This window comes from Danio rerio, chromosome 2 (genome assembly GCF_049306965.1).
Source record: "Danio rerio strain Tuebingen ecotype United States chromosome 2, GRCz12tu, whole genome shotgun sequence".
In the NCBI taxonomy this organism is placed as follows: Eukaryota; Metazoa; Chordata; class Actinopteri; order Cypriniformes; family Danionidae; genus Danio; species Danio rerio.
The window spans coordinates 13,021,444-13,034,830 of record NC_133177.1 but is presented as its reverse complement, the minus strand read 5'-3'; the positions used below and the strand labels follow the sequence as shown (position 1 = coordinate 13,034,830).

Here is a 13,387-nt window from a genome sequence, read left to right as displayed (position 1 = left end):
TAAAAACATATGCTGGGTAAGTCGGCGGTTCATTCTTCTGTGGCAACCTCAGATCAATAAAGGGACTAAGCTAAAAAGAAAATGAATGATTGAAGGTGCAACACCTACTAAAGGTTGTTCTGGCCAATGGTGCACTATACTGTGTCTAGTGGGAGTTTTTGTCTTTGTATTGATACATTCACATAGTCAAAATTGCAGTCTTGAGTGTGTAAACTCTGATGAGCATACTAGCATTGCTGTACAATCTATGAATAGGTGTTATACACCGATGTACACTGGATCCTGAGAGGATCAATTTGATAGTAGTCATGAGATTGGTAAGGGCAATATAAGTTTGTGTGCATCTTTCCTCAGTCTTTCTATGTCTTCCTATTTTTTTAAAGTTTGGAGGCCAGCTCTTTTAGGGTATAAATCATCTTATCGACACAACAAAAAAGAATCACTCTTCTTCAAAAAAAAATTTAAAATTAGAGTAATAACCTGAGATGGGTCTGGATGCAGACATGGTGCAGTGCAAACTGAGCTGCATCCAATGCTTTTTAATGGATAAACCTTACCCCTCACAGTGATGTCAGCTTCAATAGTATCTGGATGCAGTCTTTATGATGCAGGCTGAGATTGCAGGGGTGGGGTTAGGTAAGCGCATTAAAAAGCATTGGATGCAGCTCAGATTGCACTGCACCAGGTCTGCATCTAGACCCCTCTCCTCAGCTTGCATCATAAAGGCTGCACCCAGATACTATTGAATAACCTTAACACAAATAGTTGAAATCCTTAAAGTGTGTCTTTTGAATAAATCAAATGATTGATTGATTCACTCAAGAGGACTGTTACCAAAGTCATTTCACCTCGCAGACATATGTGCAACACCTCAAGGCACCTCTAATGGCAGGTGTAATGATGCATAGAACAGTATTTACCAATTTCTAATTACAGTAGGTCTTTATTTTGAAAAGGCAGGACTTTGCACATTGCAGTTTCTCACTTCAATAGTAAGATGAGTAAAAAAATCCTGATATATTCATTGTTTTTGAATGAAATAGCCCTCAGGACTTTCAAGATTCACCAAAGATTTTAAGCTTAAACCTTAGTCATGTAGTAGTAAAAAAAGACTATAAAACTTAGTAGCCACTTTACTAGGTACACCTTACTAGTACAGGGTTGGACCCCCTTTGGCCTTCAGAATTGCTTTAATCCTTTGTGGCATATATTCAATAAGGTACTGGAAATATTCCTCAGAGATTTTGGTCCATATTGACATGATAGCATCATGCAGTTGGTGCAGATTTGTCAGCTGCACATCCATTATGTGAATCTCCCGTTCCACCATATCCCAAAGTTGTTCTATTGGATTGAGTTCTGGTGACTGTGTAGGCCATTTGAGTACAATGAACTCATTATTTACATGGACATCAGCAATCAAATTATTTGGTTTAATCTAATTAAGAGAATAATAAGACTAAGGTGTTTACATGAGTTGCTTTTTGAGTATTACTTTCATGATCCCGTTTCACATTATAGCTAGGCTCACAAAGAATCTGTGCGCCCAGAATTCCGCAGATTTTTAGGCCATCATTAATTCTGTTTATTTACTTGAGTAAATGTGTGCAAATCTATTTTTTATTGTTTTAAATTCATTTCAGTAATATTATTGACTAATGTGAAAATGTTCATCTGATTTATGTACAATGCAGTTTGTACAGTAATATTTTATGTCTTTTACTAGATATATTATATAACAAACTTGAATTATTTACCAAATAAAGTGAATCTAATTGGATTTGCATTTTAAACATTAAATAAAAGATAAAAAGATATAATTTTTTATTTCATATATTAAGGTCATGACACTCCCAAAATAATTCCGCAGAAATCCACAGACTTTTACCAACATTCTCCGCAGAAATAGCAAAAAACGTCTGCAGATTCCGTCTGGCCCTAGTTATAGCACATAATTCAATTAACGTCATTGTGTCACCAAGCTATCCGCATATCCTATGGATTTTCATGTAATTGTGGGTGTTTAATTTTCAATTTGTTGACTTTAACTGGAGTTTGGCACTTTCACTTACATTCACGAACATTTCATGCACGCCCTCCGTGACAAACGAGATATTGGATGCAACTATGAACTGATGGAAGTGTTGTTTTAATGGAAGTACATAACCGCATGCTGAATGGAAAAAAAAATAAAAAAACTCTGCATTTCTCGATGCAGCTGTCGGTGGTCTGCACTGACTGAGCAGGTGCAGAGAGTGTCAAACAGCGCGTGTGTGTGTGTGTGTAAACATCCATGCTTTCATGTTGTTGATGCCAAAATCTGACCCTACAATACGAGGGTCGCAGCTGAAATTGAGACTTATCAGACCAGGCAACGTTTTACAATCTTCTATTGTCTAATTCTGGTGAGCCTGTGTGAATTTTTACTTCAGTTTCCTGTTCTTAGCTGACAGGAGTGGCTCCCAGTGTGGTATTCTGCTGCTGTAGCCCATCCATCTCAAGGCTGGACGTGCTGTGCGTTCAGAAATGCTCTTCTGCACCCCTCGGTAGTAACAAGTGGTTATTTGAGCTACTGTTGTCTTATTATAAGCTGGAAGCAGTCTGACCATTCTCCTCTGACCTCTGGCATCAACAAGGCATTTGCGCCCACAGAACTGCTGCTCACTGGGTATTTTTTTCTTTTTCTGACCATTCTCTGTAAACCCTAGAGATGGTTGTGCATAAAAATCCCAGTAGATCAGCAGTTTCTAAAATACTCAAGCTCATCTGGCACCAACAACTGTGACACGTTTAAAGTCACTTTAATCATCTTTCTTCCCTATTCTGAAGATCAGTTTGAACTGCACCAGATCGTCTTGACCATGTCTACATGCCTAAATGCATTAAGTTGCTGCCATGTAATTGGCAAATTTGCGTTAACAAGCAGTTGGACAGGTGTACCTAATAAAGTGGCCGGTGATTAAATATATAATATATTGAGGTAAAATGAGATAAAATGACCAGTTAACAGAGATCTAATGGTTGTATTGACTTCATTTTGGCTTGTGAAATTTCACTTTAAGTCATTTTAAGTCCAATAACAAGAAACAATTTGAGAATAATTAATATGATGGTTATTCTAATAAACACAGTTTTACAGCTATGTGGCCAGGTCTGATTACAGATGCTTCCTTTGGTTAAACCCCAGCATAATCAAATAAATGCAGAAGATCTGTCTGTGTTTGTATGTCTTTTTTTCCCTTCTGCCTATTAAATCAGTCTGAAGTGGCTCAAAGGTCAGCTGCTGTGTGCCCATAATGGCTTCCTGGCTCTGCTACAAAGGCAACTGCCTCTTGCATCCACAGGTCCTCTGCCTCACCGTTGCCATGGTTTCTAAGGTTGAAAAGGGTGAGGCTGAAACCTGCACGTTGCCTCCTTTTTTCAGTAGATGACGTAATGCATCATCTTAACTAATGATCCAGCTGATATCACATGGTTGAGGACATTAAGAAACACCAGAGAGCATGTGTTTCCTACTACTACTACTACTACTATTATTATTTTTAATTTATTTTAACTATTTGTTTTACATTTTGGCAGTTGTTTAATTTTTTACAGCTCTGACATTATAAATTTTAAATGTCTGAAACATGAGAAGACAGGATGCTTTAGTACGAGTAGGTGGAAAATTTCCACTTCTGTAAATCAGTTACTTCCAGACATGAATAAATAAGGGGTGTTTTTCACAGACGTGTGCATACATGTATGTGGAGGTGAAAGACTCTCTACATTCACAGTCCGTGACACTTCGGGTCTTTGAGGGTTTGCTGTCACAGAGCATTGATCTGTTTTTTCTGCCAAACTTCCCTTGTCCCTCCCACCTCAGAGCCTCCCAACAGTCCTTCAGTCAGCTCTCTGTCTGTGTTTGTGCAGCCCATGGCTGCATCCTCAGCCTGTCTGTCATTTCCTGCCATGCCCATGGGACATGTTGGCAGGCTGTCAATAATGAGCCATTTCAGCAAAGGAAAGGCTTTACTTCTTTAGCCAACCAATAAGAGAGTTTGATTGGTTGAGGTACACGCAGCTTCGAGGGACGGGAGCTGTAATGACAAAAAACTAAATAAATAAATAAAAACACTGTGGGTGTAAATTTACATTTGAAAATGTTTAGCCTAAAATAATGGGTGTTAAATTCTCTGCAAACGTGACTGTCCATCATAGACGACTGCATGAATAATCCGATCATTTTATAGCACTTAAAATATAAATCAGGTGTGCCCAAACTTTTTCTTATGAAGGGCCAAAAACTAAACTGGTTTGAGGGTGGTGAGCCGGAGGTAAATATAACAAACTGTAAAGTTGTCAATGTAATTTCCTAATTTATTATTAGAATTAATTAATTTAATTAATAATATAATTTATTACATTTAAAATACTCTCTGAAAAATACATCTTTTCATAGGAGTTTTCTGCTGGCTGGTGCTTAAAATCCCCTCCACAGCCCACAGACCTTCGGCTAAACATCTAATGAATGACATACTTTTTTGAAACACTTTAACAGACCATCAGTCGTCCTCTGATTGGTTTAATACAAAATTTTCAGAAGTTAAGTGTGCAGCAATTTTAATTAGACGGCCTGGAGTCAAGTTTGAGTGGATAAAAAAGCTGCAATGTTTATATTAATGTAGGTGGTCATTAATAAACATATAACTTTCTGAAGTATTAATAAATTAACAGTTTACTGCCTGAACACCCGTCTGTTATTGTGAGGACAACTTTTTGATGATGAGGATTTATCAATTTGACTGGATTATTGAATGTATGCAATACGCTGCATAAAAGTTATGTCGACAAACACACAGGTATGCTTAAATTCTAATTTTCTAATTTAACTTAAATGTGTATGTATACTTAGCTACATCATTTAAATGCAAAATTCCAGCTTCATAATTCTCGAGTTTTTAGCAGGATAACATTGTTTGGCACCAGGGCTTGACATTAACATTCTCGGGTAGATTTCAGCTGTGGTGGGCAGCCGCTTCCGCTAGCCACTTTAGCTGGTTAAAAATTATTTCAAAATTGTAGTTTTCTTTAAAAGCAGTGTTCAACAATAAAGATTGCTCAATGGTCAGTGCCCAATGGCCACCATAAGAAAAAACAAAATAACTGTTTGCTTAAGCAAAAGAAACTGGTGTATACCGAATAAGAGGATGACCACGCGCATGGTGAGATTATCCTTGTTCACTGACGAGAGCTTCAGTGTCGCGCACACAGGTGATTTGATACGGGCGAGTTTATAATCATGTGTGCTCATGTTTCTTTGTCGGAAGCATCTGTGAATGGAATTGTAACTGGTCCGATCAGTTCTCTTTGAAATAGACTGGACAAAAAGCAATGCGCATGCACCCTCAGTCCTGCTGCTTTCAAAAGCTTGAGTTTTTTTGTTTTGCTTTTTTTGTTAGCAGCAGCGGTAGCTGCTTTCACTTTAACCATTTATTGAACAGACTATTAATGGGCCTAATGTTAACTGTGCACGTGATCATCCTTTCATTAACGCACACAGTATGTTTTTCAACTGCTTTCTTTTGCTTACAGTTATTTTTGTTAATATTGTTTATTTAGCATCCTTTACAATAACATTTTTATATAGATTAGATTAGATTAGATTAGATTAGATTAGATTAGATTAGATTAGATTAGATTAGATTAGATTAGATTAGATTCAACTTTATTGACATTTCACATGTAGATGTACAATGCAACGAAATGCAGTTTAGGTCTAACCAGCAGTGCAATAGCAACAATTGCAGGGTACAGGTATAAGTTATAAAGTGCAGTTATAGATTTTATTGTATTGTAGATTTACAATAAATGAATATATGTACAGGTTGCTAATAATAATCAGTAGTCTGCAGATAAATAAACATGATTAAAAATGTATATGTGCAGTGGGTGTGTACATAATTACAAATGTCCATGTGCAGTGGGTATGTACAGTTCCAATAAGTAAATCAGTGCAATATATTGCAATAAATATGTGCAAATTTTAAATGTGCAAATGTTATACAGTGCAGTGATTGTGAGGAGTTAAGAGAAGAGTGGGGGGATGTATTGGGGGCAAAAGAGTCAGTTAGGGGCAGAGTTCAAGAGGGAGACAGCTCTGAGCTGTTCCTCAGTCTGCTGGTTTTTGTCCGGGGGAATCTGAAGTGCCTGCCGGAAGGCAGGAGTGAAAACAGTCTCTGAGTAGGATAAAAGGTGTTCTTAAGAATACTGCATGCTCGGCGCAGACAGTGTTTTTTTCTGGATGTCCTTTATGGCTGGCAGTGTGGTCCCTGTGATGGGTTGGGCAGTTTTCACCACCCGCTGAAGTGCCTTACGCTCAGCAACAGAGCAGCTTCCATACCAGACTGTGACGCAGTTGGTCAGGATGCTTCCTATAGTGCAGCGGTAGAAGTTCACCAAGACGGCTGATGAAAGCTGGTTCTTCTTAAGTTGCCAGGCTGAAGGTGTTGCTGGTCCAGGAAAGGTCCTTTGAGATGTGGGTACCCAGGAACTTGAAGGATGAGAAAGGCTCAACGGCCATCCCATTGATGTGGATGGGATGATGTGAGCCTGTTCGTCCCTTCCTGAAGTCTACAATGAGCTCCTTGGTCTTGTTGGTGTTAAGGAGCAGATTATTGTTGGTGCACCAAGTGGTCAGATGCTGGATATCCTCTCTGTAGGCTGTCTCATCATTGTTGCAGATTAGACCAATCACTGTGGTGTCATCTGCAAATTTGATGATGGTGTTGGATCAGTTCGCAGGCCTACAGTCGATGGAAAAAACAGAGTAGAGGAAGAGGGTTCAGCACACAGCCCTGTAGTACACCAGTGTTGAGTGTGACGGTAGTGGAGCAGATGTGGCCTGATCTAACATTCTGAGGTCTGTTAGTCATAAAATCCATAATCCAGTTGCAGAGAGATGTGTCGATATCCAGGTCTCTAAGTTTGATCATTAACTTAGAGGGTATGACAGTGTTGAATGCTGAGCTGAAGTCAACAAACAGCATTCGTGCAAAAGTGTTTTTATTGTCCAGGTGTTTGAGTACAGTGCTATGGAGACTGCATATTGATGTGGGTCCAGTGTGGATGGCAGAGAGTCTGTGCCAGGACCAACTGCTCAAAGCATTGCATGATGATGGGTAGAAGTGCTACGGGGCGGTAGACATTCAGGCATGTTGGGCTGGAGTGTTTCAGCACTAGCACAATAGAGGTGGTTTTAAAGCATGTTGGCACAGCTGCTAGGTTAAGCAACAAGTTGAGAATGTCTGTGAATACCCCAGCGAGCTGTTCTGCACATGCTTTGAGGGCGTGCCCAGGAATACCGTCTGGTCCAGCAACCTTACGCACATTGATCCGACTCAGTGCGGTGTAGACTTCTGAGGAAGTGAGTGAGTTGGTGAGTGTTTGGTTGTGGAAGTGATTCTGGTGTAGGGTTCTTTATTGTCTGTTTCAAAGCGAGCATAAAAGTAATTTAGCTCGTTCATGAAGGAGACATCTGTGACTGTGAGTGTGGACTGGCTGGGTTTGTAGTTGGTGATGGCCTGGATGCCCTGCCACATGCGCCGAGGATCAGAGTTGGAAAAGTGCTCCTCTAGCTTTAGCTTGTAACAGTGCTTGGCCTTTTTAATGCCCCTCTTCGGATTATCCCTGGAAGTGCTGTAGGCCTGTGCATCCCCTGATCTAAGGCAGTGTTGCGTGCCTTCAGCAGGAGGCGCACCTCCTTGTTCATCCATGGCTTCTAATTCGGGTATGTAGTGATCTGTTTCTGAGTTGTAACACTGTCTATAAGGGGTGTTGATATATTCCAGAACAGAGGAAGTTTAACTGTCAATGTCTGTGTGAAAGCCATGTGTGCGCTGGGATTTGTGCTCTGGTCTGTGTGTTGAAACCTGTCCTGGAGTGTGGAGTCTACCCCCGCTGGCCACAATTTGATGGTCCTCCCTGATGGCTTCACATGGTTGATGGGGGTGATTTCTTGGGGGTGAGGAACAAAGAAAGGTGATCTGATTGACCCAAGTGGAGGACGGGGGTCACTGCGTATGCTTCAGCCATGTTTGTGTAAACATGGTCTAAGGTTTTGTTTCCCCTTGAGTGGCAAAATTTTTTTTATGGAATTTGGGGAGCACTGTCTTTAAGTTTAATTGATTTAAATGCCCTGCAACAATAAAAGCAGCCTCCGGGTGAGTAGTCTGTTGTTTGCTGAAGGCTGCATGAAGTTCATTCATAGCAAGCTTGGCATCAGCATCAGGAGGAATATAAACAGCAGTCACAATGGTGGATGTGAACTCCCTTGGTAGATAAAACGGTCTACATTTAACCATTATAAATTCCAGGTTAGCTGAGCAATGTCTCCCAACGATGACAGAGTTTGTGCACCAAGCTTTGTTAATATAAATGCATTATCCTCCACCTCTGGTCTTACCGGAGTCATCCGCCGTTCTGTCTGCTCGGAATGTATGGTGCTCAGTTAGCGATACAGCTTTGTCTTGTATCCCGCTGTTTAGCCATGTTTCTGAGAAAGTCATGACGTTACAGTTCCATAATCTTCTGCTGTGGTTGATACGCAGTCAAATCTCATCCATTTTGTTCACCAGTGACCGTACATTGGCGAGAAAGATGCTGGGTAAAGAGAGCTGGGGCCTCATGTATCAACGCTGCGTACGCACAAAAACTTTGCGTACGCCAGGTTTCACGCTCAGAATCGCTCACGTTTGGATTTACTAACGATGAACTGAACGTGGGAATGTGCGCAGCTTCACGGCAGCTTTCTGGCAGGCGTACGCACATTTTTTGTGCGTGTCTGTTTTATTTCCATTGGCGACTCCTAGAGGCAGTTGTGTTAAATTGCTCTCTACAAAGTGTCTGAGCCTTGCAATGGCAGCTGTATGAGACGGGTTCAGCAGGTATATAAGGTTTCCATACCATACATTTGACCAGCTAAACATTAAAGCACAATTTGCAGCAGTCGCCTGTTTTCCCAATGTAATCTGAGCTATCTACTGCACGCACATTGCTATAAAGACACTATCTGAAGATGAATTTGCATGCGTGAATCAGAAACATTTCCATTCAATAAATGTGCAAATAAAATATGATGCTTATTGATATGAACTTATTGATGATGCCTACTTGTCTTTCTCGTGATAAATAGTTGGCAAAATCTGATATGTAGCGGGGGAAAAAACAAGAAAGAGTTCATTAGACGCTGGATTCGAGCCGCGTTCATGCTCGAACGTATCAATTCATGATCACAAGCGTCTTACGAGCGCGCCACTGAGACTGTTAGGTGTCCTGCAACATTTTACAGGTATAAACCACACTATTTGTTTTTTTTTAATGCACTCACTGCGATATGTTCAGACCCAAATTTGTTGACCGCATCAGCTAAACTCTCCCACTCTATTTTTTTCTTTTGTTGTTAATTCCGAAGAACAAACTTGCAAATAACACCGCTTTTCTCCGGTCTACCTCCGAAAGCAGCACCTCCAATTCACATTCTGTTCAAAGTTTCTCTTTTTGCTTGCTTTTTCCATTGCTTTTTCGTTGGGTTTTGCCATTAGCATAGTCATTAGCATATTCATACGGGGGAGGAGGCAGGGAGGGGTTTTGTGCTCGTGCATGTTGCGCTCAGTTTCACGTTCATTCAGATGTACAAAAGAATATGCATGAGATTCGGCGTACGCAGTGTTTCATACATCTGAATTTTTTTCTGCGTACGCACATTTACAGCTTTGTGCGTACGCAATGTTTTAGTAAGATTTCCACGCAAGTCTTCGTACATGAGGCCCCTGGTGTGGTGTTAGCTTTAGCTTAGCTCTTAGCCCGCCACGCTTCCCCCGCCTTTGTTTATGGTCTCTACACCGCCTTCGAGCAGTTCCGCCCGGCAGGGCAGGGCGCTCAGCCTGAGGTGTTCTGGCGATCTCAGGGATGAGTCGAAGATTGCTAATAAAACTGTCCGGAATGCATAAACCAATACCCAAAATCTCCTGTCAGGTGTACGATGTAAAGGCACTACTGTTCTGCACGAACAGACCCGAAATGAGCAGGAATAATACTGTAAAACTGCAGAAACTGGAGAGACACTGGGCCTCGCGTTGTGCAACTGAACCTAGACATCCATTAAGCTATAGTTAACTGAACTATACATCCAACCATACATTCATTTATGTATGGTTAACTGAACATAGTCTTAGATACATTACAGTTATTCATTTAAAAATATTTTTGTTGAATAAAAAGTGCATATATTGTCACCTGGAATTATAAGATTTTATCTGCTTTCTTGCTCTTTTTTTGAGATATAGAGCTTCAAAGTTTTTGCATTCCATAGCAGACAGTATGTGTGTTACATTTGTATAAAAAAAATAAAAAAGTCAAAAAATGTAAACAACTTATTAAAAAACACCCCATAATGTAAAGAAGATGTCATTTAATAAGAATATGTCAATAATTCAATTTTGACAAAAATGTTAGATAGAACCTTATAATTCTAAGGTGACAATATAGCTCTATTTAGCTTGCTTTGACACATTATTTAAAGTTCTTGTTTAAGAATTTTTTTTTTTTTTTTTTTTTGGTGTGGCTAGAAAAAAAATTTAAATCCTTAGTGCTGAGCTCTAAAAAGTCAAGTAAAACTAAAAAATAATTGCAATACAACAGTATGAAACCACAACCCATTTGCTCAAGCAAGGTCATACATAACTTACAAAAAGTGAGAAGAATAAGTGTACATAATTTATTAATCAAGTAATTGTACTATGTCAAAGTCAAATTTATGCTTATATAAAATATATTTTACCAACAACAAAACTTTGGCTGGTGGTCCAAAAAGGTAATGTCAAGCCTTGTTTGGCACATAAGTAGAAGCACATTTTTGCCCACTCTTTCTGCTATATTCCCTTCATACATTAATTCATTTTGCTGTTGCCTTTTCTAAAGCTAGGATTCTGCATAAGGACACCGGTGAGCCCCTAAATTTCCATTTACCGAGCAGACAAAAAGGGGTGGAAAGAATCCATAAATTACTTGAAGGCAGGCTCAGTGAAAGAACTAGCTATGTGTAACTAGTAGTTATGTTGTGTGTATAATGTTAGTCAATATTAGCAGAAAATGAAAACAAAAATCACAATATATTCATAAATCATAGGGGTCTACAGTATGTCATGTGATAAACTTGTTGCATCTTCATTGAAAGTTTAAAGTGATGTATTCTGCATAATGTCTTTTTTTGTATTTAGAAGTATTTCTCATTTTGAAGTTATATAGATAATTTATGCAACATGTACACTACTATAAAGCAAAACAAACGCTTTTGAACATTAAGGCACACATTACAGATTGGAGCATCTGTCAGGAAAGCAGTGTGTTGTGATGAATAATTAAGTGAAGTGTCTTCATAGGATAAGGGCACACATCATGAATATTTATAGGACACCAACACATCCTGAACTAGGACTGTAATATCCCATATCACTTCCTGTAAGCTCGACATGGTTTTCAAAATTAGCCAGTACTAACATTGTCTTCTATAATGTGCACCATTAAAACAAAACTGTTTTAAAGTTGTTTAGTGTTGGAGAAGACAGTGTAGAAATGAGCCTTTTATACCTTAATACTGGAAGATTTAAACTGCAAACTTTTTTACAAAGTGTAATGATTGCCCATATTTCTGTTGTTTAATTGTGCTATTGATAACAATGTGTTTATTTCTTATATCATTACATTTTGTAATAGTTTTTTATAATGTTTGAAATGTATATTAGATTTGTTGTTTTTGCTTTTTTTAAATTGAATAAAACTATCGAATCCATGCTATTTTATATTCTATTATTTGTTTGAATAAATTGCATTATTTGTGTAAATTTGATCAACATTTTTTATTATTATTATATTTAATTTATATTTATATTATATATATTTATATTTATTATTATTATATATTAAATAGGGCTTTCACACCATTGTAGAAAAGTAATATACACACTTGAAGTCAGAATTATTAAATTCCCTTTAAATTGTTTTAATATTTTTTAAATATTTCCCAAATTATGTTTAACAGACCAATTTTCTGTCTGATAATATTTTTTCTTCTGGAGAAAACTTTGTTTTATGTCGGCTAAAATAAAAGCAGTTTAATTAAAAGGTTTTTTTTTTGTTTGTTTGTTTGTTTTTTGTTTGTCCAAATTTTTAAACCCTTTAAACAATTTTTTCCAATGGTCGTTACACAATAACTTGCCTAATTACCCTAACCTAGTTAATTAACCTAATTAACCTAGTTACGCCTTTAAATGTCGCTTTAAGCTGTATAGAAGACAGCTAAAATATCTAGTAAAATATGATGTACTGTCATAATGGCAAAGATAAAAGAAATCAGTTATTAGAAATGAGTTATTCAAACTATTATGTTTAGAAATGTGTTGAAAAAAATCTCTTGTCTGTTAAACAGAAATTGGGGAAAACAGTAAACTATCACAAGTTTGGGGTCAGTAGGATTTGTCCAGTTTTTCTCAAGACACTCTAGTCCATTTTTTAGAGCAGAATTGGAATTCTCAAAACTACCTGTTCAATATTCAAATCATTGTGCCAGTTGTGCACATCTAAAAAGTAGTTTTACAATTCTCTGAACAAGTTGAAAATGTTTGCGTACGTCCATACAAATGTCTGTGCAATCCTCTTATGTTTCCTACGTTTTCAACTGCTTATGTCATGTTGATCAAAATTCATTATTTTGGTCTGTGTCTGAATAGTCTCACCCCCCACAACATGTAATTGTTTGTTCATGGCATAAGCCTTTACATGCAAAATGGCTGAACAAGTTGTCATAATATTGTGTCATAATCAATTTTTTGTTACATTTCCATTAGACTTTTTTTGTAAATCTGTCTACAATTAGTAATTTTTTCCCACTTGATTCTTGGCTTTTTTTTTTTTTTTTTTTTATAAATGTGCATCTGAAAGGAGATTATCCTATGTTCACATTTCTACTTTTTTTCTTCTTCTTCTTCTTTGAGCTTCACAGGACTGTCTTTTCCTTTCTGCATCACAATAATATGATGTGTCAACAAATTACAGTACAAAGCCATAAAATTAGCCATAGTTTACATCAGAACAGCACTTCAGAGTACATTGTTATATTGACAATAATTTGAATATCTTATTGTATACAATGACACAAGGACTTTCATTCTGACGGCACTGACATTCATTGACAAAGAAATTTAGTTTTGAGATGACCTAGGAATTTTGAGCAAGAGACTGGCTTTTGCAGGTAGTCCAAGGTGTTTTGGTATTTGTACGTGTTGTTTTGAGAAATGTACTTATACTGTTTTGCAAATTTAAAATTCTGATTTGAGAAATGTACCAAAGC

The 13,387-nt window shown here is 37.9% G+C and overlaps 1 protein-coding gene across 4 annotated transcripts in view; it reads left to right on the top strand.

Moving 5' to 3' along the window:
- The window catches only part of dpp6b (dipeptidyl-peptidase 6b), a 298,152-nt gene that overhangs the window by 100,965 nt on the left and 183,800 nt on the right, over positions 1–13,387 (top strand). The window contains exon 4 of one of the 4 annotated variants that reach the window (NM_001115122.1): positions 8,039–8,058. The exons of the other annotated variants lie outside the window; for them this stretch is intronic. Within the exon in view, the coding sequence (NP_001108594.1) occupies positions 8,039–8,058 (20 nt within the window). The remainder of the gene's footprint in view (positions 1–8,038; positions 8,059–13,387) is intronic. 4 annotated transcript variants of the gene reach the window in all.